This window comes from Desmodus rotundus, chromosome 11 (genome assembly GCF_022682495.2).
Source record: "Desmodus rotundus isolate HL8 chromosome 11, HLdesRot8A.1, whole genome shotgun sequence".
Taxonomy (NCBI): Eukaryota; Metazoa; Chordata; class Mammalia; order Chiroptera; family Phyllostomidae; genus Desmodus; species Desmodus rotundus.
This window is the reverse complement of record NC_071397.1, coordinates 10,094,897-10,120,910: the sequence shown is the minus strand read 5'-3', so window position 1 is coordinate 10,120,910 and position 26,014 is coordinate 10,094,897. Positions and strand designations below refer to the sequence as shown.

Genomic DNA, 26,014 nt, shown 5'->3' with positions numbered 1-26,014 from the left:
ATACTCAAGAATGGAGAAAAGAATGGTCATTAATAGACGAATTAGTCCATACCAGTAAAATAGTTTTATTTAATTTTAAAAGTCATCAATGTGAAAATTTCCCAAAGCTGGGAGTAACAGTCTAGAGCCAAGGTTGGGAGGGGGGCCAGGCCTCCCCTGGAGCCCAGCTTGAGGGCCCAAGTCCCACCCCATACTTGCTTCCAGAGGGAGGAAGAGACAGCTGAAGAGAGCCCTGAGTCAGCCCTCTCCCGCACCCTGGAGGGCCCACTGTGCCAGGCCCCCTGAAGGCAACAGCTTGTGCAGAGGGTTTGGGGAGGGAAGGAAACAGAAAATAGAAAGGTTAATTGAAAACAGAAATTAGAGGTTACTAATCCCTAAGACACCCCTCTCCCCTCCCCCCAAAACCCCTCATGGCTGTGAAAGGATGATGGAAGACGAACACTGATGTGTTGAACCCTCAGCTCCCCAGAAGCCCAAATGGGGCTGGATGATTTGAAGAAAGGTCTTGAGCCCGGCTGCATGTTACCTTTGGGGAATAAATATTTTAAGAAGAAAGGGGGGAACCCATGAGGCAAGCTGGTGGCAGGCAGTCAATGCAGCTGAAAGGCCTGGTGTGGCCCACTGCCTGACCCAACTGCACAGGGAACAGAGGGAGGAAAGTTCAAGGGCTTGGGCTGGGTAGGTGACCCTGAGCTGCAAGGGTACAAGCCTCCTGCAGTCCCAGTGCAGCAGGGGCAGGAAGGCAGGCAGGGGCCCTAGTTGAGCAGGTTGCCCTGCTCCTGGGCCTGGGTCAGGCTGTCCTTGCGGTGCAGGTGGTGTACCCCCATCCTCTTGGGGCTGCGCTGGGGGCGGCTAGAGCCAGCGAGTGCCCAGCTCCTGCCTTCAGTGTGGGAAGTGCCAGGCCCTTTCTCTGTGCTGCTATCACTGGGCAGCAGGCTCTGTTGTTCTTCCTCGGGGCTGACAGGGAGGTTCAGGTCTTCCTCTTCTTCCTCCCTAGGCAGGCCAGAGTCAGTTTCTGTTGGCAGAAGCCCACTCTCACAGGGTGGGGAAGAAGGCGCCGGAACCTCCTCCTCTCTGTCTGTGGAGTTAAGAGCAAAATGGCGCTGCAGCTCAGGCAGCGCATCGTGTCCAAAGGCTGTGCGCTGGGCCGCAGTGGCCGGTGGTGGAATGCGGTCCACAAACGCTCGCTGCCAGCTGGCCAGCAGGTCCTCTTCAGAGCTGGCAGAGCTGACAGGAGCGCTGAGTGTCGGGGGGGCCGGGCCGGGCCGGTGGTGTGGTGAGGCCTGGGCTGAGGCAGGGCTGCTGGGCACTGGGCTGGGTCGGGCTCGCTCACTCCCCTCCTCCACCAGGCTCAGGGAAATGGCTTGGCGGGTGGCATAAGTGCAGTTGGGCAGGGGGCTGTTGCGGGGGATTCGCACTTTATCCTCAGAGAACTCTATGACCTTTCGGCCAGGATACAGAGGGTGTGGTGGAGACGGGGTGGGGTAGGGGCTCAGCTTCTCAAAGGCCGGCAGAGGCGGGTCATCCTCTGGGGAACCCCCAGCAGCGCTCAGAGTGTGGCACTCCCCGTTGGGTTGGGGGACAGGGCTGCCAGGGACGGGGAGGCTGGCTGGGTCACCCGGGGCATCCCCACTCATGTCTACACGCACAAAGACGTCCTCAGCCAAGGGGCGCCCAGCGCTGCCCGACTGGGCCGAGTTGAGCAGCAGAGACTCTGGCTTCTCCAACACCCGGGCGATGACAGAGGTGGGTACCACAGCCCCTGGTGCCAGGCCAGGTGCAGGGCCCGGGCCGGCGGCCTCTTGATCACTGTGCAGATGTTTCCGAACCATGTCCTGCAGCTCGCAGGGCAGCTGGGGTGAAGAGCAGAAAGGAAGAGACATGCATGATGCCAACCTAAGGCAGGCTGACTCAGGGCAGAAGTCACGGCACCACATACAAGTTACCACCACTGTGTGCTCGGCGCTTCGCTCGGCTCAGCCTGCAGCACGCCAGAGTGCATCCTCACTTCACACACAGACTGAGGCTCAGTAGGGGCAAAATAACCTGAGCTTCTGATTGACCCCAGAACTGGTGCCAAGGCCCACGTGTGCTGAGACTTCTGTGTCCCCTATCTTAGCAGGAGCGTCTGCCCAAACCAGACATAGGTTTAAGGATTTGTAGTGACTGGCAACCTTGGGAATGCCTCCACTCCTTGTGTAGGCCCCATCACCCTTAAGCCTGAGGATCTTGGGTCTAGAGTTTGCCCCTTGGGGTGGGGGGATCTCTCAATGTTCTTATGGCTGATGGTGCTGGCCACTCCCTCCTTCCTGCCTGGGGTCCTGGAGTCCCTCTCTCCCTGTCCCTGTTCCAGCTGGGCCCTTAACAGCATACAGGACACAACCAGTGACAGAGGTGACAGGCTTGAGAGACACGGAGGCTACGAGGATGGGGGAAGGTGCAGAAACCGGAGTTCGAGGGGTCCCAGAAAGGCTGGACTGGCGGCGTTGGGGTGGGCATTGTACTCACATCAGCGAACTTGTGGTTTCGGAAATGGGATTTGTTGCACTTAAGGAGCTGCACAGCCAGGTTGCAGTCCAACCGGTACCTTTCCTGCAGATACAGACCTGGTTCAGAGCCCAGCCCTGCCCGAGGGAGCGGGGCTGGGCAGGGACAGAGCCGGCCCCAGGCCAGGACGGCCCCAGAGGTGCACATACATTGAGCTCCTCCAGCTTGTTGATGGTGTTCTTGGCATCCAGCAGCTTGTTGGTCAGCTCTACAATCTCCCAGTCCAGTGTCTTCCTGTCCATCTCAGCCTTCTTGATCTGAGGCACAAGACTTGTGGTGAACCAAGCCGATGACCTAGCCAACCCTTCCACCCCCTCCCGGCCCAGAGACACAGGAAGCCACAGGTGCTAGGGCAGCCAAGGCGGACGGAACAGAGACAGACGATGAACAGACAGGAGACGGAACACCTCTCCTGTTCTCCGGGCTGACTGTGAGGTTGGGGTTCTCTGAGTGTGACCTGCTGTCCGCTGGGCCCAGCAGTACAGAGGCAGTACATGAGCTGCCCATCCCTTGACAGAGCCCTACACACCAGGCAAGGCAGCTGGTACCTGAGAGAAGGTAACTGTAAACCCAGGTGCTGAAGCCTATGTAGGTAGCTGTTTCCAGGACCAGGCTAGGAAGAGGGAGGAGGGAGTAGGTTGCGGGGCAGCTGGGGGAGCCTGTAAGATTATCCAGTTGAGCTGGGAGGGAGCTGCAGGCTCAAAAGCAGCCTTCTGATCTTCCGCTCATAGGCCGGATCTACAGCCCTCTTCCCCAGCATGGCCTGGGCTTACAGCCACTGCAGCCGAGAAGCTGTGAGTGTTCAGTGGTGGCATCAATCACTACCTCTGCCTGGGCCAAGAGCAGGCTCCCAGCTGTCCCCCAGGAAGGAGGCACTGACTACTGAATGGGCCTCACAGAAGGAAGAGGAAACAGTGGTCAGAGAGAAATGCCCAGGGCCCCAGCAGTCCCAGATCTCAGTGGAGGAGGAGGCCAGGACAAGGGAGAAAACACGCAAACTCAGACGCAACTGCAAAAATCCAGCTGTGGCTAAGAGAGGCCTGAGAGGAGAGTGCGGCAGCAACGGTGGCAGCATGAGGGGGAGACGAGGAGAGAAGAGAAACAGTGTGAGCATTAAGACAGTACCAACTTGCACAGCACACAGTGGTCCCCTCCCCACCACTGCCAACATCCCCTTCCCCAGCCCCAGGGCAGAATGGCATTCCCTTGGCAAGTGCTAGCCCCCTGCTACGCTGTGAGCACAGTGCCAGCCAGACCGCCCTCCCAGACAGATTACCAGCGTGTGCAGCTTGTCCTCCAGCTCCTGGTTGGTCCTCTGGGAAGCTGTGTAGCTATTCTGCAGCCTGCAGAGGAATACAGGGCAGACCCCCGGGTCTCAATCCCGTTCCTCAGACCCTGTTCAGCTTCTCCCTTGTAAGGGATCTTGGGCAAGTCATTCTCCTCCCCAAACTTCAGTTTTCTCACCACAATCAGATGATCTCTGAGGCCTCTTCCAGCTAACCCCCAGTGAACGTAGAGGTGCATGCATGTGTGTCCTAGCCCCTCGTGCCCATACCTGCGGAACTTGTCCTTAAATTTGTCCAGCTCCTCACGGCTCTGGCCCAGCTCCAGCTCCAGGCAGTCCTGCCCGATTTCCAGCTCCCGCTCCAGGGCCTCGGTGCGCCTGGTGGCCAAGGCCAGGCGCTTGCGAAGCTCCTCATTCTCCTGCTGCAAGAGCCTGGCAGGGTGAGGGGTCAAGGGCAGAGGGGCATCAGAGATAGGAGGGCCATCCCTGGAGCCCCAGGCTGGTCAGAAAGGAAGGAATAGGGCAACTAGGGGCAGGGGACAACTTGAGATTCAGTCGGAGTCAGGGCCGCAAATTGCATAGGCCTGTTGGACCTAAGAACACAGCCTGGCTAAGGTTGGGGGGTCAGGGAGGCAGAGGAGACAGTAGATAGTAGCCCGACCCCCACTTGCCGGAGAAGAATGAGAGGACAGAACCCCGAGTCTCTCTGGTTACAGCCCAAGCCAGCCGTCCACCAAGCCCGCAGCAGCTCCAGTTTCCCCACTACACAATCAGGCTGCTCCATTATTAATCTGTTGGACATCCAGCCCAGCACTGCCCTTCTCTCGAGAAGCCTCATGTGGCTGACAGAAAGGGCTCTAGGGAGGCCGCTGGCACAGGAGGGCTAGGAGCTGGGGAAGGGCTCACTGCGAAAGCAGGCCCTAATAGCCATCCCCTCCTCGATTCCAGGTTCTCTTGGGGCCCATGGAACAAACCTCTTTTTCCAAGAGGAATATCCACAGCAAGCCTCCTCCCAGAGTCCCTAAAATACCACCCCCACCCCGACATTTACCTCTGCCTAATCCAAGGGAAAGCCCAACCACACCCACAGCCTTGCCTGGAGCTAAGAGGGACAGAGCTGAGGCAGGGCAGGCTCTCGGGCAGCAGGTACTCACTTCATCCTCTCTGCGTCAGTCGGGGGCTCCTGGGCACAAAAGAACAGAAGCCTGAGGCTCAGCTGTAGACCACTGGCCTCCTGCTTTGCCCGCCCCCCAAGAAGCCCTGGAGAGGGCCATTTCTGAAGCCCAAAGACTCTCACGGCAGAACAGGGCTGAGTGAGCGCCCTGTAGAGGTGGAGGCAATCCAGCAATGCCCAGACAGGCCTAGATCACTCTCTCTCATGCCAACTAGAAGATTCAAGAACCCCTTCCAGCCCTCACCCTCACACACATCAGCTCTTAGGCCTAGAGCCAGCTGCAAATAAGTCTTGGTACCCATGCTACCTCTCCCGGGGATAAAGAGAGCCTCTCAGCTGTTCATGGGATACTATGAGCCTTGCAGGCATGGCAGGGACCTTCTGCAGAAGAAATCGGGCTGAGATGTAGCAGGGCTCTGAGCTCTGACCGCCAGGCCAAATCCGGACCTTACAGAGGCTTGGGAGGAACACGGGCATGGGCACGGGTGAAGGAGAGCTGCTGGGCCAATCCTGACTGAGAGGAGTGAAGTGTCTTGTCTTGCTTTTGACCTCCTGCCCCATCCTCCTGAACCCCTTCGTTGGTCATGGCCCAAGAGTCAGGGCTCAGCCAGACACAGAGCAGGCATGTGCTGGCAAGAGGGAAATGTTAACGGGCCGCCTCAGATTGAACTGACTGCTCCAAACGCCAGTCAGGGTCAGAAAATGAGGTGGGCAGCCCAGACCATGGACTTGGAGCCTCTGACACCTAGATCTGACCCTTTTCTATCACACACCGGTTATATCAGCTGCACCAAGCCTTGGAATTCTCATCTCCAAAACCAGGGGAAGGCCCCTTGGGTGGCACCTAGCACAGCACCTGGCCCTTTCATTTACTGTTCTCTGAGCTGCAGTGGGTAACCCCGGCACCTGTGCCCTGAATCTGACCAGAGTGGCCGCGGCATGCCTGATGCTCAGCATGTGCTGACAGTCTCGGGTTCCGGAAGAGCGTTCCGCACCCTGCAGTACGGTGGGAACCCGGCAGCGGCAAGGACAAAACCGCCGCGGCGCCTCTCTCCTCCTGTCAGTAAGCCCAGTGAGGGAGGGTAACTGCGCACCAACAAATGCGGCCCAAACAACACAAAGCTGGAGGAAGACCGGACTTCTGGGGACAGTGAGGAACAGCAGGTCTGGTGGAATAAGCTGGAGTGCCACCTCCCAAGGGCCCCCAGAGGGGCAGTGGGCTGAACAGCTCTCCTCTGGGAGGCCCAGAGTCCCGGCCTCCAGCAGGTGAGGGCCGTCCGTCTGGTGGGTTGCTTCTCGCAGGAAGAACCATACTGCATGTGTGGAGTCATCTCTGCTAAGCCACCAAGACTCTGGGGGCCCCAGACATGGGGACGCGCACCCATGGCGGCCCCTGTGAGCCTGCACAGCCCCACCAGCAGCACCATACTCTCACCCCAACGCTGGGGGCCAGAAGCCCCTCGTGTGGGAGAAGTCGGCCGCACACCCAGCCTCAGGGGCCTGCCTCTGCCAGCCAGGGTCAGGGTACCGGCCTTGCTGACCTCCTGCTCCAGCTGGGGTCCGGGAACTTCCAGGCGCAACTCCCGATGCTCAGGTGGTGCCTTACGGTAGGGTTTCTTAGCAGGGGCTGCACTGGTCATTCTGGGAGGTGAGGGCTCCGTGATCTGCTGAGAGGAAGCGAGGACAAAGGAGCCTCAGAAACAAAGGCAAGAGGCCTCTGGACTGAAGGAAAGGGATGGGAAAAGGAGACATATGTAGGAGCCACCAGGCAGGCAGACAGGCTTGGGCACGCTGGGGTCAGTACAAGGGTGGACTTTGGTGTGTCGGTACCCATGGAGTCGGGAGAGCCCTGCGGGGCGTCCAATGGGAATAGAGGGTGGGAAAGGCAGGATGCAGGGCCTGCGCACCAGGAAGAGTATGCTGTGCCCAAGAGGGCGGAGACTCTGAGGCAGCCCACCTCTCTGCTTTGTGGGCTCAGAAGAAAGCCTCGAAGGGAAAACTGCTCTCTATGCATCAGCTTCCTCAACTCCAAAGTGGGGTGAAAACAGCACCGATTTCATAGGGCATTGTGAGGTCACATAAAGCAGTGAGAACAGTACCTAGTACTTAGGAAATGGTCAACGTTAGCTTTAAAAAGTAACTAACCAGAAAGTAAGGGTTTGAGGATACTCAGCCAGCCTAGGCTCCTCAGTGGGGGCCTCTGAGCTCGAGAGAGCCCTAAAGGCCAAGGCCCACTGGCCTCCACCACTCGTCTTTCACCAGCCCCCAGCTGAGAGGGGCCACCTGCCTGCCCCCTCTCCTGCCAGCCTCCCCAGGAGAGCCACGTGGGGGGCGCAGGCCTCACGGGAACGTACCGTCTGTCGGCAGCTTGCTCTGTTCCGCTCTCTGGGAGGGAGTTAGCCTTCGGCTCTCCGCATCCCACGGCCCCTCCACTTCCTCCTCTAGCCAGCAGCTTCTGAAACTGGAGAAGGGAAGAAAGTGGAAACCAGGTGCCAGCCACCTGTCTGTCAGTGCCACAGGCCACCCTGCCCAGTGTGGGACCCAGAAGGCCCCCCCCAGGGACAGCCAGGCAGGAAAGCCACGGGCAGGGGCTGGGGGGAAGCAGTGGGGGTGGGAGAGGACTGGACGCACCGGGCTCCTGCCGTCTCCACTAGCCCCACCCCATGCATGGCTGTGTGTTCATGGTCTCGGCGCACCCACAGGCCCAATTCAGAAATAGGTCAGGTCCCGTCCTGTCCCCACCCTACCCACATCCGTTCCTTTCACCTCCCAGGCCTCTCAGAGTCTAGAAACAAGACGATTGGAGAACATGGGTGGCGGAAGAGAATACCAGGAAAAAGCCTAGCAGAGATGAAAGATGCTGCTGGAAAAAAAGCTCCTAGCAATGTTTCCAGAAGGAGCCCACCACTGCTCTAAACTGTGCACAGTGGTGGTGAGCAGACTCGGAGATGAGGAGGGCTGGGTGCAGCAGGGAAAACCTAAAAAGGCAGCAGTTTAGAGCGAGGATGGAGCTCAAACAGGGTGACGCTGATCCCCTCGCCCCTCTCAGATAGCTGGCAGATGCCCGAAGCCAGTTCTGGTTGTCACGACTGGAGTGGGTGCCCCTGGCATCCCGTGGGTGGAGGCCAGGGCTGCTGCTAACCAGCCTGTCACGCACAGGGCAGCCCCCACGACAGAGTCATCGGCACACAACATGGTAGAGCCAAGGCTGAGAAACCCTGGTACAGAAAACCCACGTCTGGGGAGCTGAGACATCTGCGTCCCATGCTTCTGACACACCACTGTGCAGCCCTTGCTCCCTGGATAAGCCTATTTGCCACCTGCACCAGGTGGCTGCACTGAGTGGCCTGTGCGGTCCCCTCCAGGTTCTTGGGGCTCCGAGCTCTGCCCCACACCCTGCAGTAAGCTGGGCGACAGCAGGGGGCAGCAGCCACCACAGGGACCTACGGAGGCAGTAACCTCAGGTAGCCTCCTGGGCAGGAACAACCTTCCTGCCACCACCACGTCAACAGAGCTGGGGGCTGAGGGAACCTCACGGGCTACAGCGTGTGCTCCTGCTGCTGGGACAGGCCCTGGCCGTGGCTCGTGTCACATTCCAACAGGGCCTGAGGCAGGAAGAACGGAGTGGGGTAGAGAGGGCGGGGAGGCAGGAGTGGCCTCCTTCCCCAGTCTGAACAGTCTGGCCTCTGGCTGGGGGCTCTTGGGGACTGGGGTGTGACAGCAGGCACGAGCCGTCAACCTCCGCCCCTCTGCTGGTGAGGCGGAGCGTGTCCCCACAGGGCACAAGCTGTGTTGGGCTGACTCCCTCTGCAGGAATCCGGGCGGGCCTGAAGGGACAGTACATTCCTGGGCTGTGGGAGCAAACAAGTCACCCCGCAAGTTCCCCAGGGCTACCCCTCCGGATGGCCCCAGGGTGAGCATTCCTATGATCTGGGGGACAGGCCCAGAAAGCCCAAACCAGCCTGGGTACCTGGGTTCTGAAAACCAGGGGGTGTAAGAGGGGGTGTGTACGGAAGTTGGAAAAGGGGTAGAGCCAGAGACAAAGGAGCAAGCATTACAGGTGGCCAGAGACTCTACAAACCCAGGGGAGGCTCCCGTGTTGGCCACACCCTGCTCCCCCTCTCTATGGGGAATCCAGGCCCCCACTCCCCACCTCACCTCCTCAGCTGAGTGGCCCCCTTCTCCCTGCTGGCCCCTTCGTATACCCCTCCATTCTCAGCTGCTGCTTTGCTTGCCTACCCCACCCCTGCCGATGCCCACACTGTCCTCTAGGCACCAGGACATGTGTGTTTATGGGCAGAGGGTAGGCAGGGAGGACACTGACCGCTCAGGTATCTGGTAATCCTACCCGTAAGGACAGCAGCCTCGCTGCATGCCCGCAGCCCTCACTCTAATTGCCACACATCCTACAGCTCATCCTGTCTGCCCCTGACCTCAAGTCCCCACCCCCAGGCCCCGCGTCCCCCAGCACACATTCCCAGGGCGTGCACAGCCAGGCAGTCTGGCTTGCTGAGGGGCAAACAGTGTGGATGTGGGTGGCAGCGAGAGTGGGAGGAAATGCAGACACGGACTCTCTGGGATGAGGAACGGAGGGGAGATAGGGAGCGGTTCTCTCACCCAGCCAAAGCTTTCCCTTTTCACACACATCGGTCCAGGGAGGGGAACCACTCCCACCTGGTGAAGCAGAGGCAATGCCCACTAGGGAGACAGTCCACAGGAGTCTGTGCCACTCCCTGCCCTATGCCCATAAATACCAGTGCATGTTGGGCCCTTGCTCCACTCCTGGGATCTGCTAAGTGTCCCAGATCAGCCTATAGGCGCCCACTGTTCCAGCACTGAAAAGGAACAAAATGAGCCTGGCAAGCCACTGCCCTTGACGAGAAGCACTACTGGGAAGGGCAGACCCGGGCGTGAGAACAATGCCAGGCAGAGAACGAACAGGCAACAGCTGGACCCCAGGCCTAGCAGCTGGGAAAAGATGAAAGATCAGCTAAAAGGAAGCAGAGCAGACCCTCCCGGAAGCCCAGCTACCAGGTTCAGCCTCCACTGGCCACACGTCCTCCACCCCGAGATTCCCAGGTGGCCTTGTGGTGTTTCAGCCCAAGGAGGACTCCAGCCCCGCATGGAGAAAAGAACTCCAGGGAAAGCAGCTGGGCCCTGAGGAGGAAGCAAGCTGCCTCTGGGGCGTCTCAGCCTCTTGGTGCCCACCTTCAGGGTATGTCCAAGAAAACGGTCCTCTGGAAGGTCTAGAAATTGACAGGGAAGGATCGCACTCCTCACCTACCCGAGCTTCAAGGAACTGGGGGCAGATGACGGAGGATGCAGGGCTACCAGGTCTCATGCTGGGTCTGCACTACAAGCACAGCTGTGCTCTGGGGGAGGGGCCGAGGGTAAAACCTCTGGCTGACCCAGTCTGGTCTGAGGCTCCTCAGCCTGGACCCGCAGGCAGTGTGGAGGGAGACACCCTGAGCAGCAGTAAGCCCTCCCCATCTCTAGGAGGTAAGGTGAGAAGAAAAAGCAGCTCTCCTCACCCCTCACTGCCCCCCACCAACCCCGCCTTCTCCTTCCTCTTCTGCATAGTACTCATTTTTCACTCACTCAAAATCGGTTTGGAGAAGAGACTCAGCCCCGTATCTGCTGGGGTGGGGAGTGGGGTGATTAGCTTCCTAATTGCCATGTTGCAATCTGCCAGTTGGTGCAGGCTGCCTGTTGCCGCCTGCCCTGTATTAAATACCTTCTCCCTGATTACAGCCCATGGGGCATGATTAGCTGCCTCCAGAGAACAAAGTCTGCTTTCAGTAGAAGTGGGACTCGCACGCACAGTGAACCTGCACTGTGAACCTGAACAGCTGAGCAGAGTGCAGACAGAGACAGACAGAAGGAGGAATGTGTGCCAGAAGTTGGCTGAGCAGTGTCCTTGAATCAGAGGACAAAAAATTTGCCAAGCATACCTGCTTCTTTCTGGGGATATGAAGTATGTGTATGCGACCAGGGGTCTCCACTGTGGTCGGGGGTCACCGCTGCCAGAGACGGAGTAGCGTAAGGAGAAAGCTCTTCAGAATCCTGATTCTCTTCAAACCACGACCTTACTCCCACCTACCGCCAGCAAACCCACAGGAGGCAACAGCAAAAACGTTCAAGCTCAAGAGCTAAGGACACCCTCTCAGTTCCTTCTGCCATCTTTTCTGTGGGTTTGCCCAAGGCGCAGGGCAAAGTTAAAGGTGCAGGAGAGGAAGGGAGGCCCAAGCATCCCTCTGAGGGTTCAGAGGCCACCTCCTCCACACTGGCCCAGCAGAGGGAGACTGGACTGAATCCAAAATGGGTGTGGTTCTTTGGCTTTTCAAAGTTCTGCCTTCCCCCATGGGATGTCTCCTCTAGCTTCCAAGTTCCGCTCTACGAATTCATTCCACTGCCCTGCCCTAGAAAGTCTGAATGCCACCCCACTCCCCACATTGCCCCTGCTCTCTTTAGGAAATTACGGCACCAACAGTCTGCCTGGGCTCAGGCCATTTCTGATCCTAATGACATGCCTTTCTGCTCATAGCTGTCACTGAATCAGGCAAGTGGGGCGCTTGAGGGGTCAATGAACCCAATCTTCTCAATCATGAAGGGCCAAGACATCACCACCAAAATCATTAAAGCGCTTCTTCATGATGCACTTAAGAAAACGCAGAGTTAGCAATCACTACTGCTTTTAAAGTGACAGGAACACCAGCCCGTCTTCAGAATACCCCAGCTGTGCTGCATGCCGCCTTAATTCTCCTGGAACCCAGCAAGATATAAACGAACAATAAAAATAAATACAGGCCCTTCCTTGAGCCCCGGAGCGCCTGCTAAAACGGGCATGTCTGGTCACACTGGGACCAGTGCCTCCTCTGTGGGAACTGTCCTCCGCTGAAGGCTACTGTCCTCGGCGGTATGTCGTCGCTGAGCCCTGCGAGCCTGGAGGAAGCTGCACCTCAAGCCCCTGAAATCCAAGCTCTACCTCCAACCACAGCGCAGAAGCACCAACTACCACCCTGCAAGGCCCAGCCCTGTCACCAGGTGACTCGGCAGGGGCCCCCCTCTACCTGGACTGTCAGTGAACAGCAGAACAGTCCTCCAGCACAGTGAGTGGACCCTACCAGGGCTGTTGGGGCTCAGCCTTCCCACACGACCCCCGGGTGCCTCTCCCGCTTGCTGCCAGCCCCCCGTTTCCGGCATGCAGCTGTTCCTCAGATCCATGAGCAAAGCCCTCAGCAATCCTGGGCGCGTGGCAGGCCAGCAGCCAGCAGCTCACAGGGTGGGGCCTGGGCAGGCTCTGCTCTGGGCTCATGACTAGGCTGGAAGGTGCCAGTCTGTGCCCAGACCAGCCCTGCTGCCCCTCCAACAGCCAAGCCTGCCACCCCTCTGGGCAAGTACAACCTCACCCGCTTGGGACAAGCTGCCTGTGGCCCTGACCTGGCCTTTTGCCTGCTCTAAGCAGAACGGATTGACAGGTTTTCAAAAGCCAACAGGGGTGGGTATTTTTCTGCCACAAAGTAATCCTGAAGACTCAGAACTAGCGCTGACGGCCTTGAGTGCTCACCTGGCTCCCCACCTGAGCAAACACCTCAAGTCTATCACGTGACTTCATCCAAGCAAACACTAGATGGGAATAAAGGGGCTAAAAACTGATGATGGTCCAAGCAAACCAAACCTCCCCTCATAAAGGGAGGGCCGAAAGCCCCCCAAGATCATAACCAGAACTTGACAGTAGGCCCCATGCCCACTCCTAAGCTGGAAAAGCAAAGTGAGAGGCAGCCCTGAACTCTGGCTCCCCTCTGATCTCCTTTGGCTTTCCTGGTCATAGCCAAGCCACAGACCCCTCCAGCTTGCTCACTCCCTACTCTGAACGTCTGAGTAGCATCTACCAGCTCCCATATTTACACATTCCCACACCGTGCTAGAAGACAGCCCCCTGCCTCGTCCCCCTACCCCCCTAGTGCAACGGCACAGAACCACTGCGAGGGCCGGCGGGTCTCAAGTTTCCCTGTCCAGACTGCCCCGTACTGCACGGCCTCCAGAGGCTGGGGACCCAGACAGTCTGTCTAAAGGGTTACCTGTGCAGAACACCAGGGAGCTCCAAGCAACTGGCCTTCCTGTTATTTCTAGAACCCCCTTCTCCTCGCCAAGCCTGGAGGGAGACAGGGGTTTGGTGGGGGCTTCTCCATGGCAAGCCGTTCGCCAGTCTCCCGATCTGAGGCCAGAGCCTCTCCTAGGCCCACCGTGGAATCCAAAGCAGGTCCTGTTTCCTTGGGCTGAGGTGCCCCTCCCAGCTCTTCTCGGCTAAAGTCCACCGAAGCTCCAGCCGTGGAAGACAGTGGGGAACCAAACTCCACCCACTCAGCTTCCCAGAGTAATAGTCACTAATGGGAGCTACATCGCAGATGGGTACCTGGCTCTGGGCTCGACTTCAGGTTAAGTAGCTTCACACTTCTGTCCAGGGAAATTCTCACAACCAGGTTGAGGTTTTCCTCAACCTCCCCAACCCCAAGGAGAACCTTGCAGCTAATTCTAAATTATTAACCTGGAGTGAAAATAATGGGGACACCATTCAATCTTCCCCTCTTGAAAAAGAGAAGGAACTATTCAGCCTCAGGAAAATTCCCAACTGTCTCTGAGGCATGAAACAGCACGCTAACTGAGGGATATTTTCTAACTCCATGGTGATAAAGGCATATTAAACAGAAACTACCCCATTCTGCTTTAAGAAAGAATGGGAAGGGCCCTGGCTGGTGTGGCTCAGTGGACTGAGTGCCGGCCTGTGAACCAAAGGGTCACTGGTTCGATTCCCGGTCAGGGCACATGCCTGGGTTGTGGGACAGATCCCAAGGACAGGGCATGTGAGAGGCAACCATACACTGATGTTTCTCTCCCTTCCTCTCTAAAAATAAATACATAAAAATCTTTTAAAAAAGAAAGAAAGAATGGGAAAGCATGGTACTGACTGAGGGGAGGCCAAGTCCAGCAGCAGGCTGGGACATGCACAGGTGGCCCTCCTCTCCTGGCCAAGGGGGTGCATCCGCACCCAGAGCAAGGAGACTGGGAAGATGGAGGGCACCCAGTCATAGGGACCAGAGAGCAGAGGAGATGGTGTGAGGTACGCGAGGGGGAGGAGGCAGCGTGGACAGGGGCACTGCTGGTGGTACCCCTGAGGCAGGGCAGCCGGCCCAGGTCAGACTCACAGGGTTAGTGTCTTCTCCCCCAGCAGCCAGCTCTCCTGGTTAGCACGGTTAGTGACAGACTCATGGCAGACACCCTCCAGGCACTCCATATAAACAGACAGCTGGCTTTGTGAGCAGCCTGACTCCCGACTCCGGAGCTGCAAAGAGAACAGAAGGCAGGCCAAGCTGCAGGGGACCAGGGCACACGCTGCACTCCCCTGACAGGCAAAGCTCCTCTGGACTCGGTGCTAGACCCTCAGGGGCTTCCTCCCACCCAGAAACCTCGCCAGGCACCAGGCGGAGGGGTAGCACTCCCCTTCCACCCCGTGAGTCCAGCTCACTGACCCCACATAACAGGGCTCTTTGGCTGGTCAGCTGTTACAAAAAGGTCACTGCTTGTGGGGGGATAGGGGGCTGCTCCTATCTCGCCTATTCCACCAACACTGATGCAAGGCTACACCAGAGCCCTGAAAGCTCTGTTAAGAGCTCTTTTCTTAAGAACAAAGCCACCCACAGCTGCAGCTGCCACCCACCCCATGCCTGTGCTAGCAGAGTCCACCCCACCACCTCCCACGGGCTCTGAGGAAAGGGACCGGGAGAGAACTTGCCCAGGGACCAGACACTGCAACAAGAGCTGCATGGAAAGCGCAGTACAATGGGGCTGTGTGCACCGCAGCCCAGCTCTGGGCCAGTCAAGGGAAGGGCGGCACACTGCCACCTTTCAGTTTTGCAAAGGGCCAGGGGGATAGCTCTTCCCAGGGAGCTGGTCCCAGAGGACCCTACAGAGCAAGGATAAAGGCTGTGCTATAGCCAGGCTCCCCAGACTCCGACGGGGACTGGTCTACGCTCTCAGAATGAGCAATGGCCAGAAAGGCAAGTGTTCTCCTCATAGCAAGCCCAGACCACCCAAAGGGACGTCACAGGTCCTGGCCTATAGATCTCCAGGCAAATGCAGCAGTGGCAGTAGAGCCCCAGCGGCCCCACAAGAAGTGACCCCTGGGGCAGCAGGATGGGAAAGCTTCAGCAAATGTATCCGCAAATGTTGCTTGTGCTTAAAAGAGAAAGACGTGTTGTCAGGGGGGAAAAAACAGGGAGGGATTCCCCCTTCTGTCTGGGTAGCACTGCAGATGCTGAGATGACTTGGGGTGGAAAGGGGAGAAGAGTGACCACCCAGGCCCCACATGTGGCCCTGCCTCCTCTCCCAAGCCCAGGCTAATGATTAACACAGGCAGGAAAAGCCTCCAGTAGGCTTCCAACTGCTTACTCACTGGGCTCCCCCTATTGTTGTGACAACTGCCCCAGAGCTCCAAAGGCCAAGGCCTGACCACGGAGGGCGAGACAACCATGTAGAAGACAAAGAACGCTTGCTGTGGGCTCTGACCTTTTCCCGGGACTGATAAGAAAGCATGGCCGTGAACAGGCCACCTTCAGAACCCTCACCCACAAAATACTACAAAGAATAAGAATAAGAATAATCAGCACCAGCTGGGTTGGTCTGGTTTACTTTCAAAAGGTAGAGCAGCAAGTGACCTGGCTAATCCACGGTTTCAGAAACCAGGGACTGTCTCTGCAATGAAAGAGAGGTTCAAAAATCAGGTAATTTTACTCTCTTCACAGCCAAAACGACAGTGGACTGGGGGGCAGACAAGCGTAAGACAACGTGCTGACGCCCACAGGACGCTGAGGCCCATTCTGAACCCACTCACAGGCGCCCCTGTGCGCAGTCTCAGCTCAGAGTAAAAGGGAGTCCCTCAGAGACAACCAGAGGGCCGCGGTGCCCAGAACCCGCAGTGAAGCCTCTCCGTCCCTGCCAACAAGCTAGCCAGCGCCCAAGGGAACCCCCAAGCTGGGAAGAAGGCTGCGACCGGGCTCCTCAAAGGTTCCAACAGGGACTACTCAAGCCTGAGTGACTTGTTAGGTGAACAGCACAAATTGACGAACAGTATGTATTATTATTGACTTTTGTTTATTTTATAAGTAATACCTTATTAGGACTGTCTAGAAGGATACAAAATGATTAGGACACGTGATAAATGGTTAACAGTTGTGAGAACTAGTTCCCTATATTTGGGGAATGGGCTTACAAAGGGGCCATGGGGAGGGGTTTTCTAGCTTTTATTTTGTCTATTTTTCTGTATGGTTGGTGATTTATACAAGGACACGTTTATGATGCGAACATACAACTCCTAGACAGACAGACAGCGGCCCTCCACCTGCACTGTGCTTCCCCCTTCCGGAGCAGCCCTCCCCTCCACCCTATGTCCTCTGACCCTCACCGCCTTAGGAGGCCCACAGAACAGGCGGGGCCCCCATTCTGAAGTGACAGAGAGGACGAGAGACTTTCCGAAGAGCACAGACTCGGACAGAACCCTCTGTTTCCGATGCCAGTGCAAAGCATGGAAAGCTGTCATCTCTAGGGAGCCGCAGAAAAGCCATGACAGTTCTGTCCTTCATGGATTCCAAATGTCACTGACAGTCGGCAGCTGACACTTTTGAGAGAGTAACTAACAAAGAAGAGGTCCCACTCTTCTACTCATGGTCGGTCCAGGAGACTCAGTCCCTTCGAAGCCTAGAAACACACAACACAATCCAGTCCAGGTGGCTCGCCCAGCCGACTCTCCAATCTGCCTGACATGCAACGTAGCTATCAGTCCTGCCCAGCCGCGCTCAGCGAAGGCTCAGTGAGGACGCGCCACCTCACTGGTAGCTGTTCGCTTCGGCCTTCGGCTTGTCCAGGCTTTACGAGGTTGTAGCCAGACCTGGAGTGAGCTCGGAGCACACCTAGATAGGACTAGCGATACAACCAGAAAATCAAGAAGGATATGGGGGCACTAAAAGAAGCTTAATGAATCACAAAAAGGGCACCAGCAGCCAAAGACTTCTAGATGCTAATTCAGCAAGAGAATATTCTCATGGCCCTGGCTGACGTAGCTCAGTTGGAAGGAATGTCATCCCGTAAACTGAAAGGTCGCAGGTCTGATTTCAGGTCAGGGCAGAGGCTGCAGGTTCAGTCCCCAGTCGGGGCACATAGGAGAGACAACCAATCAATATTTCTCTCTCACGGCGATGTTTCTCTCCCTCTCTCTCTGCCTCCCTTCCCCTCTCTCTAAAATCAGTAAGCGTGTCCTCAGGTGAGGATTAAAAAAAAGAAAATATACGGGTGTGTTTCACCTCCTCTCTTAACCTGCCCTGCTGGCTGAGGGACGAATGTTGAAATGAAAAGGGAGACAGCTGAAGCCACGCACCTGGAAGGCCATTTAAGGACATTAACTCAACCCTGAGATAATGCTATTGTTAACACTATCATCTTTTGTTTACACAGGACTTTTCCTCCTAAGCAGTTCAAAAGGCTGTGCCAGATAAGTCCTACTTCCCTGAGGAAGGACTGGGTGGGGTCACCCGGTAACCTGGGCGGTGGGCACCCACTACCGTCCTTTGCGTGTTTAGCGCTCTCCTGTGTGTACCAAGCACAAACGTTTTTGCCCCGAACTTTCAGGGAAAAAAAAACTCGTTTAATTGATTCAATTATTTATTTATTTCTATTTAGACACTTGTTTTTGTGTATTATAAAGGAATTTAAGCATTTATTTTTTTTAACGTATTATGGTACAAGGAATGTTATATAACAATAATAAAACATAAGAACAGATACAAGGTATTTCAGGGTCTACCCATGTATAATGAGTGGTCTTATTTTTCCCTCAAAAATTTGGGCAAAAAAATGCACATTATACACATCAAACTATGGTGAGTAGGGCCTAAGTGCCTTCAGTAAAAGACCTGGGCCGGCTCTAAGAAGCTTCGAGATAGCAGACCTTACCCCAGGTTTTGCGAACCACTCGCTTTAGAGTGTGGTGAGTGCTGTGAGGGCCCGGAGGAGAGCTGCCTGGCTGGGGCAGGGGTTCAAGGACCAGACAAGAAGGCTGCCCTCCTGAGAAGCCTTTTTTTTAAATTACAAAATCTTTTATGACAAAATCATAAGCATGTAATTCTGTAGCATGACAATATCACACTCAACCACACCATATGACATTTTAGGTGAAATGTTCCAATTAAAACTGTAACTTACCACACCCATATAATTACCAGGAACCCCACTCAAGCAGGCGTTACTTCTGCCGGACACTGTCTACTTCCTATTATCTCACAGTATCACAGTAGAGTAAGTTCTTAGCAATCTGATGGTGAGTTTTGAAGAAAGGCTGATGAATTAAAGAGTTTATTTTCTTCTAAAAGACTGAAGAACAACAATAAAATAATTTTAAAAAGAATAAAATAATTTTAAAAATAAAATAATAAAAAATAAAAGACTGAAGACCACAGGAATATTTGATCTCAATTCCTTAGGATAAGGTTTCTTAAAAGTAAAAAAAAAAAAAAAGCATTTATCTTCTGAAATAAACGCGGTACTTGAGTTTACGTTTGTTATGTAGTTAGTATTTGCAGTACCTATTACTTCATCAACATTTTCCTTCATTTGGAATGACGTCTGAGATTTACTAGTCACACAAGATAAAACAAGGGCAGAAGTCTGACCTGAAGAGAATAGTGAAAGCATTTCCACACAGCGACCCCTCTGGGTCAGTGCCCATGAAGCAGCTTCTGAGGGCAGCCTGCCCTCCCTGCCTGGGACCCCAAGTATGGGAAGCAGGGAGGCCCCCCCAGGGCAGGCTTGTTTCTCAGCCTTATAAAGACTAACAAAATGTAACAGAAGCTAGAGAGAAACTACCACCCTGTATCCCCTCTTCCAACTTCTTCCTCACTTGCTCTTTCTCCCCTTTTATTTTTTGCTTCTTATTCATCACTTTTCACTCTGCTTTTTTCTTTTCTCTTATTGCCTTTCCACCTGTTTTCTTCTTCTTCTTTTCCTCTGTCCTTTGCAATTCTCCTTTTCCTTTTTCAGTTTTTTCCTTGTTAGTCTCTTTGCTTCTTCCTACCCAAACTTACTCCTTTTTCCCATTTTTCCTTCATATCTTCCTCATTTGATTTTAAATTCACCCTGGAGTACCACCTGGCATTATACAATTAAGAGCTCTAGACCTCCCTTAGTGTCTTCTGAGAACTGGTGCCCGAAGAAATAACCCCACCAACTACAGGAAAAATAAAAAGGCAAAGAGAGGGCAGCAACTCTCTCAGCTACCAGTCTGATTTCTAGGGAGTATCTGAGTTAAGCCAGTGCGGTGGCACAAGAAGATCACCGAAGCCTCAACGCCGAGGCTGGGTGACTCAACTGGTTAGAGTGTTGTCCTGATACGACAAGGTGGTGGGTTTAATCGCCTATCGAGTACATACAAGAATCAACCAGTGAATACACAAATAAGTGGAACAATGACAACAAAAAAGCCCTAAGAAAAGTGGGCCCCCAAAATCTGGCTTCCTCAAAGCCTAGATGTGTTCTACCTGCTTTAGCCAACACTTTTCAGCTCGTAAAACACCAAGAGGCAAAAAAAAACCATCAGGAGAAAAAACAACATGGATCCTCAAACACACCACCCAGTCATCCTCAGCCCTAACTCCATTACAAATCCGCCATCCACCCACCCCCACCCGTACTCACCAAAGTCACCACGGATCTCGAATGCATGTCATGACCCATCGAAGGAGTCATTACAACACAAGAATGTGGGGAAGCGTCAATAGTCTTATTTTGCACAGGCTACTCACTGACAGTGTCCCCAACCTCACCTTTTTTATTGCTTCATCACAAGAAAGGAGACTCTCAATTTTACTCCCACCTCAAAAATGCTCCTGGCTACCTGGCAGAAAGCAAAAGGCTTATTCTAGCTTGAATAAAACAAAGCCTTTTCTTATACACCAAGTTTTTCAAAATGGAATTCATTCATTTAACAAATATTTACTATCTTCCATATGCCAGGCACCATGCAATATGCTGTAAACTTACTTTCTCTAATGCTCAATACTCCTGCAAAAAAAAATCATGTCATACTTTATAAGGTACAAGACCAAGGATCGTACTGGTTAAGCAACTTTCCTAAGTCCCATAGCTGGTAAGTGGCAGAGTCTGGATTTAAACCAGGTCTGCTTAGTTCCAAAATCAGACTCTAATACACTGCTTACTCCACTCCCAACTCTCCACACACCCTCACACTCCCAGTCCTCCCTATCTACCCACCCCCACCCTGGGACCAGGGTCCTTCCCAGGGAGGGTCCCTCCTCTAGAGGCGGTTGGCTCAGTGAAAGAGATGGACAAGTCAACAGAGAACGCACCATACAACAAGGTAAGTGCCAGAGCAGAGGCTCAAACACAGTGCTGTGGGGGCCAAGGGGAGGAAAGGAAAGCAGGGAAATCTTCTCGTGGGAGGTGACAGAGGAGCTGGGTCTTTGGAACGGGCAGAGTTTCAGACATGGTAAGATCATGCAGCAAGCACGGTGCACAGGCAAAGAAGAATAAAGTAAACGGACAGCCCCAACAGGTTCAGGAGCAGCAGGGAATTTAGAAGCAATGAAGAACAGGACAGATGAAGCGGAGTAGCAGCAACTCAGGCCACAGGGTTGGGTTTGGGCCGGAGTGTAAAGAACTGTTTTTGCAGGCCTAGCCAAAGAATAGGGACTTTATCCTATAAAAGCAGAACCCATGGCATTTCTAAGGGAAGAGACATCTTCTTTTTAAATAGAAAAATAACTTCGGCAAAGACAGAACGTAGTGGGGAAAGACTGCCGTCACATTCCATCCGTTCTACATGCACCACAGCATTATAAAGCACCTATTATGTGCCCTGCACTATCCTAAATAGGACAATACAATAAGGAATAAAATACAGTCTCTCTTCTCAGGGCACTTACAGTCTTGTAAGAGTCAGACAGGTAAACAGGCAATTACAATACAGTATGAGTGTTAAAACAGAGCACAGAAAAAGGGCAGTTAAAGGGGGGGTGGGGTCCCAAAGGAAGTGACATTTAGACTGAGATGTGAAGGACAAAAGGGAAAGTAAAGGGGAGAGGGGAACACATTCCAGAGAGCAGGACCAGCACCTGCAGGTGCCTGAAGCCAGAAGGAGGTGAGCCCAGAGCTCAGGTCAGAGGCTGGACCCGAGTGAGAAATGAAGGCCCGGTTTACTCAGAGGCCCTCGCACCCAAAACGTCGTGGAAAGGATGCAAAGGGATTAGGTTCAAAGCTGATTCATAACAAGGGGTGCTGTGAGAAGAAACTGATTTAGACAACTAAAAGAAAACAGTAAAGGGGGAGAATCAGCTCCAAATCCATCTGACTTTATCCTGCAGTTTAATCATTTGCTAAAAGGTGCCCCGAATCGAGAGTCTGAGGACTTCTACCAAAACTGAAAGATGTACGCTACAGAGGTGACATGTCTCGGCATGCTGCCTGCAACCCAAGATAAAGCGCACTGTCCTGATCTGTGGCTCCTAAGTTAATGGAGAGACTGGCAAAATCACGTGCGCCACGATGAACAGAGAAGTTCATCTCAGGGCTGGGTAGGAATTCCCAGGGAAAGCCCTCATTCCCGAACCCCCAATCCCCTGAAAAATCTGGTTAGACACCAGGCGTGTGCCTACTCTGATGGCAGGGTGGAGAGTCATTTACTAAAAAGAAAAAGACGGGCCCTGAGGGTGAGTTAAAAAGACAGGATGTGACTCAGAAAGAGGGGAAGAGTGAGTCTTAAATATTCTCCACCCCCAAAAAAAGAAAACAAGAAGAGGGCAAAGGAAAGCCAGCCTACCTACTGGGGCACACACCTCCGCCCCAAGGCCGCCCAAAGGCCTCTGCCTGACTGAAGGGAGAAAGACTGAGCAACACAAGCCTCAGCAGCGACTCATTCATTTTCCACTTTCTTCTTCCTCTGCGAGGAAGGAACTGTTTAAAATGCCATGTATTTTTTTTTCCTGTACGGTTTGCTACTTGCTATTTTTAAAAGAAAGACGCATCTAGACTGTGCATGAATTTAACAGGATGGCTGCTTCAGCTGCTCATGTTAGTAATCGAAGTCAGCAATGAGCCTTATGTTTACATGTAATTAATACACACACACACACACACACACACGCTCCACGAAGCCATGCTTAGAGTGGGTCCTAATGTTAGTCTGCTCACCCAACCCAGGCCCCAGGTTTTCCAAAGACCACGCTGAGTCATGAAGAGAGAGTCCAGGTTTGGCTAACATGGCACAGAGGTCCCTATCACCACAGTCCCAGCACAGTTATTATTTCTAAGAGGAAGGAGACAGCTGTGATGAAAAGACCCGTTTCTAAAACATTTTTTTAAAAGATTTTATTTACTTATTTTTAGAGAGAGTGGAAGGGAGAAAGAAAGAGAGGCAGAGAAACATTGATGATTGATGGGTTGCCTCTCTGGTTGCAACCCAGGCACGTGCCCTGACTGGGAATCGCATAGGCGCCATTTGGTTTGCAGGCTGGGGCTCAAGCCACTGAGCCACACCAGCCAGGTCTAAAACTTCTTTTAATACCAAAACAATTTTACTACAGTATGGGTAGACATCTGACCATCATTACAAAGAAAGAGATACAAACAGCCACTAGGCCTATTTAAAAGGTAACTTTGTACTAGATCCCAAAAAAGGAGGTCAATTGCCAGGCTAGATTGCCTGGTATCAAATCCCAGATCTGCCACTTACTAGCTTGGAGACCTTGAGCAAATTACTTAACCATTCTGCACCTCTATTTACTCATCTGTAGAATGGGGATAATAGCAGTATCTAGTTCACAGGGTTGTTATAAAAATTAGTTAATACGTTTACAACACTCGCAAAAGTGCCAGGCACATAAAATGTGCTCAGTTATCATCATCACTCAAATGCAAAAAAGATAATTCTGCAGCTTCAAAGCTTCAGCAGGAAATCACTGGCATTTTCACATCACTTTAAATAGATTAAAAAGCTGTACTTCCCATCTCTAACATCAGGATAGCAGCCCAAACAAGTACAGGTCCTCCATAGAGAGGTACAAGGTCGATCATGAAGCAGAAATTCATGCTGAGATCTAACATAAAAACAACAAACACATATTGAGGGTCAGGCACTGGTCTAAACACATTAATGTGTTAACTTATTTAACCCTCATAACAACCCTATGAGATACGTACTCTTACCAAACCCATTTGGTTGATGAAAAAGCTGAGCCACAAAGCGCTACGTAATTTCTAAAGGTCACAGAGCTACAAATGGCAAAGCCAGGACATGAACTATGCACTCCGGCTCCGAAGCCAGTGTTCATAACCTGTAGGTGCACTCACCACACTGTCCTTGCTGATGACGATTTCCAAGAGGGCATCCACAAAGTGTCCTCAGATAGAAAAGGTTCCTAACCTTCTAATGGACCACAGCTAAATAGCATCAGTGCTTCCGGTATCTGAAGGTATTAAAGCTGGCCCGGTAACAGATTTGCGTTGGCCTGTCTGGAGTCAGACATTTTGGGGGTAGGGATGGGGAGTAGGAGCAGGGAGTAGGAGATGCTTAGTGAGGTGTCCCAGAGCAAACCTGACTTCCCAGTCCAGTCACGGAGCAGACGTCGGCCCTGAAACAGGCTTCAGTAAGAAGCCTACTTCCACCTCTGGCATGGGTATAAGGACAGGGCATCAGAGAAAGTGAGAACCATATTCACTGCATGCTGTGGTTCCAGGCCCCTTTCTTTTCCTCCAACCCAAGTCCACTATCTCTAAAGCTATGCTTAGTTTGGGAATAACCTGAGTTTTTTTTTTAAAATGTGGTCTCATGAGAACACGCAAGAGAAACAAGCTACCAGAAGAGAAAAGGGCAAGTTCCACCGTCCTTTGCCTCCACTGCCATATTGGTCCAGACGGCAAAGCAGTTCTCAGGCATCAGGGGCCTCGAGAGTTGTGTAATAAACATTCCTACAACTCTACACCAGTCAGCCTGGCCTCTTGCCATAAATCGACCTGGATTTTGTCCCCCTAATCCCGAACTGCCTTTCTTTCTCCTCTCACCGACCTATCACCAAATCCACAACCCCAAGAACACGGATGAGCCCTTCTTACCAAAAGAAAAGATCAAAAAAAGTAGAAATGCTAAAAGAGTGAATTCAGGAGTTGGTGATAGTAGGTACTTCAATGATTAGTGAACACCATCAGAAATTTGTTTTCTCCTGACTCCCCACCATTTGTCACACACAAATCTCCACTTCAGGCAGGATGCCAAACTCAAAATGTGATGGGAAGACTGAAGAAGATACAGTGAACATGTAGGAAACTGCTTGTGACAGGGATGTGTTAAAATATTTTCAGCCTGATCCCTAGGCCCTTGCCCATGTTCGCCTGCATGGCTAAAGGTACACAAGGCTCCATTCTACATCCAACTCTCAAAAATCACCATGCAATCTAAGCAGATCACTAATTTAGGGACCACAGGCAAAGGGCAACCTCTATAAAAGAGTGCCCTCCTCAGATTAAATGATTCTCAGCATCATTCAGAGCCCATGCATCCTGCCTCCGGGGTGCATGACAGCCTTACCCGCTCTGGGGTTGGGGTTGGACAAGTTGCTACCTCTTCTTCCAAGCAGGCACTGTGATTCTTCCAGTCCCTGGGGACCCTGAGTCTTCAGCTGAAATTGGGGCAGATGCTTCCATAAGAACTGTGGAAAGGCTGATTTAAGTGTGGAAGAGGTTCATTTGACTGGCTTTAGTTCCTTCCTTACCAAACATTGCAGGTTTCTTTTTCTGCTTCCCCACTATGCTCCTCCACGGGAAAGACCCCATTCCTCTCCCACCAGCCTGGTACAGTCGGACCTCGGCCACATGCTCCAGGCTTCTTTAATCTCAGTTAAAAAAAATCCCCCTCCAATTCGTGACTTGGCTCCTCCAGAGCCTGCACATCTACTTCTGGTCCCCCGCCCTGGACCCCTCCCCCAGGGCTGCCATTAGATCCTAGGGCCCCTCCCTTCCCACCCACTCTCCCTCTTTTCCTTGCTGCCCCAGCCTTCCCCCATTCCATTTCCTTTTCTCATCTCTGGAACGAGACCCCCTCCGCCCCTACTCCATGCTAGTATTCCTATGATTTCCTCCCCAGACCCCAGAGTCCCCGCCGCCTACTCCCATCCCACAACAAACTTTCTGCCGCTGCCCGCTGCCTTCAGAACGCCATCTTGTCGCGGAGCAGGCCGGGTAGTGGCCACGGCACCGGGAATCCCCACGCTCCAGGCGCCGTGCGTCACCGGGGGCGTGGTAATGGGGCATGGCCTCCCGCTGAGCGCCGGGTGATGGGGACGGATGAGTATTTGCTAAGAGCCGGGTTTGGAGGCCCGGCCGCTGGAGCGGGGTGGAGGTGTAGGAGTAAGGCGATAGCGGGAAGGATGGGGAAAGATTCTGGTACTCAAAGAGAAAGAAAGAATAGGGGAAAACAGCATAAAAATATGGTAGGAAAATCTTAGCACTGGTTCTCCATCATCCAAAGAAGAAAAGTAGCTTCTCGGGTTGTCACGCAGAGATCTGCAAGATCCAGTCTCTTTGACGTTCACCAGCCCAATTTTCCACTTCTCCCGGGGACTGCGGGTTCCCAATTGTCTTGTGTATTCATTCAGGTCTTAAAATGCCCAAGCCCTCTTCTCCTTCAGCCCTCAGCTCACACTGTCACCTCCTCCAGAAATCCTTCTCCAATCCCCCTGCATTTGGTGCTCCTTTTGCACTTGCACGTAACTTCATTGTAGCTAACTTGTGCTGTCATTATTCATGTACATGCTGTATCCCTCACTAAGCCGACGCTCCCACAAGGCAGACTCTGCATCTTCATAGTCCCCATTTCCCAGCAGGTGCCTGGCACACAGTAATTGCGTAGCGAAGAAATAGCATGGCATCCTCTAATGCACTAAGCATAATTC

At 53.4% G+C, this 26,014-nt stretch overlaps 1 protein-coding gene across 18 annotated transcripts; it reads right to left on the bottom strand.

The window, feature by feature from the left end:
- Positions 1–45: 45 nt before the first annotated feature.
- TJAP1 (tight junction associated protein 1) lies at positions 46–25,328 on the bottom strand. 18 transcript variants are annotated; one of them, XM_071219608.1, is made up of 14 exons: positions 25,248–25,321; positions 24,652–24,783; positions 14,213–14,349; positions 13,088–13,161; positions 10,958–11,026; positions 7,361–7,467; positions 6,548–6,670; positions 4,987–5,015; positions 4,103–4,264; positions 3,824–3,890; positions 3,558–3,587; positions 2,697–2,804; positions 2,509–2,592; positions 46–1,853 (listed from the first exon to the last, which is right to left on the bottom strand). In XM_071219608.1, the coding sequence occupies exons 7-14, from the start codon at positions 6,644–6,646 to the stop codon at positions 756–758; spliced, it is 1,677 nt and encodes a 558-aa protein (XP_071075709.1). In that variant the 5' UTR covers positions 6,647–6,670; positions 7,361–7,467; positions 10,958–11,026; positions 13,088–13,161; positions 14,213–14,349; positions 24,652–24,783; positions 25,248–25,321; the 3' UTR covers positions 46–755. The 18 variants fall into 18 exon arrangements, with proteins under 18 accessions (XP_071075709.1, XP_071075711.1, XP_071075710.1 ...); XM_071219610.1 differs by lacking the exon at positions 10,958–11,026 and having other exon boundaries at positions 6,548–6,673; XM_071219609.1 differs by lacking the exon at positions 10,958–11,026.
- Between the last annotated feature and the right edge of the window lie 686 nt (positions 25,329–26,014).

Excerpts from the sequence above, each read along its gene's own strand:
- TJAP1 (XM_045193290.3), bottom strand. The coding sequence starts at position 6,646 with ATGACCAGTGCAGCCCCTGCTAAGAAACCCTACCGTAAGGCACCACCT. Across the intron at positions 3,588-3,823 it reads AGGACAAGCTGCACACGCTG|GCCTCTCTTAGCCACAGCTG; the intron begins GTAATCTGTCTG and ends CTCTCCTCTCAG. Across the intron at positions 1,854-2,508 it reads GAAACCACAAGTTCGCTGAT|CTGCCCTGCGAGCTGCAGGA; the intron begins GTGAGTACAATG and ends TCTTCACCCCAG.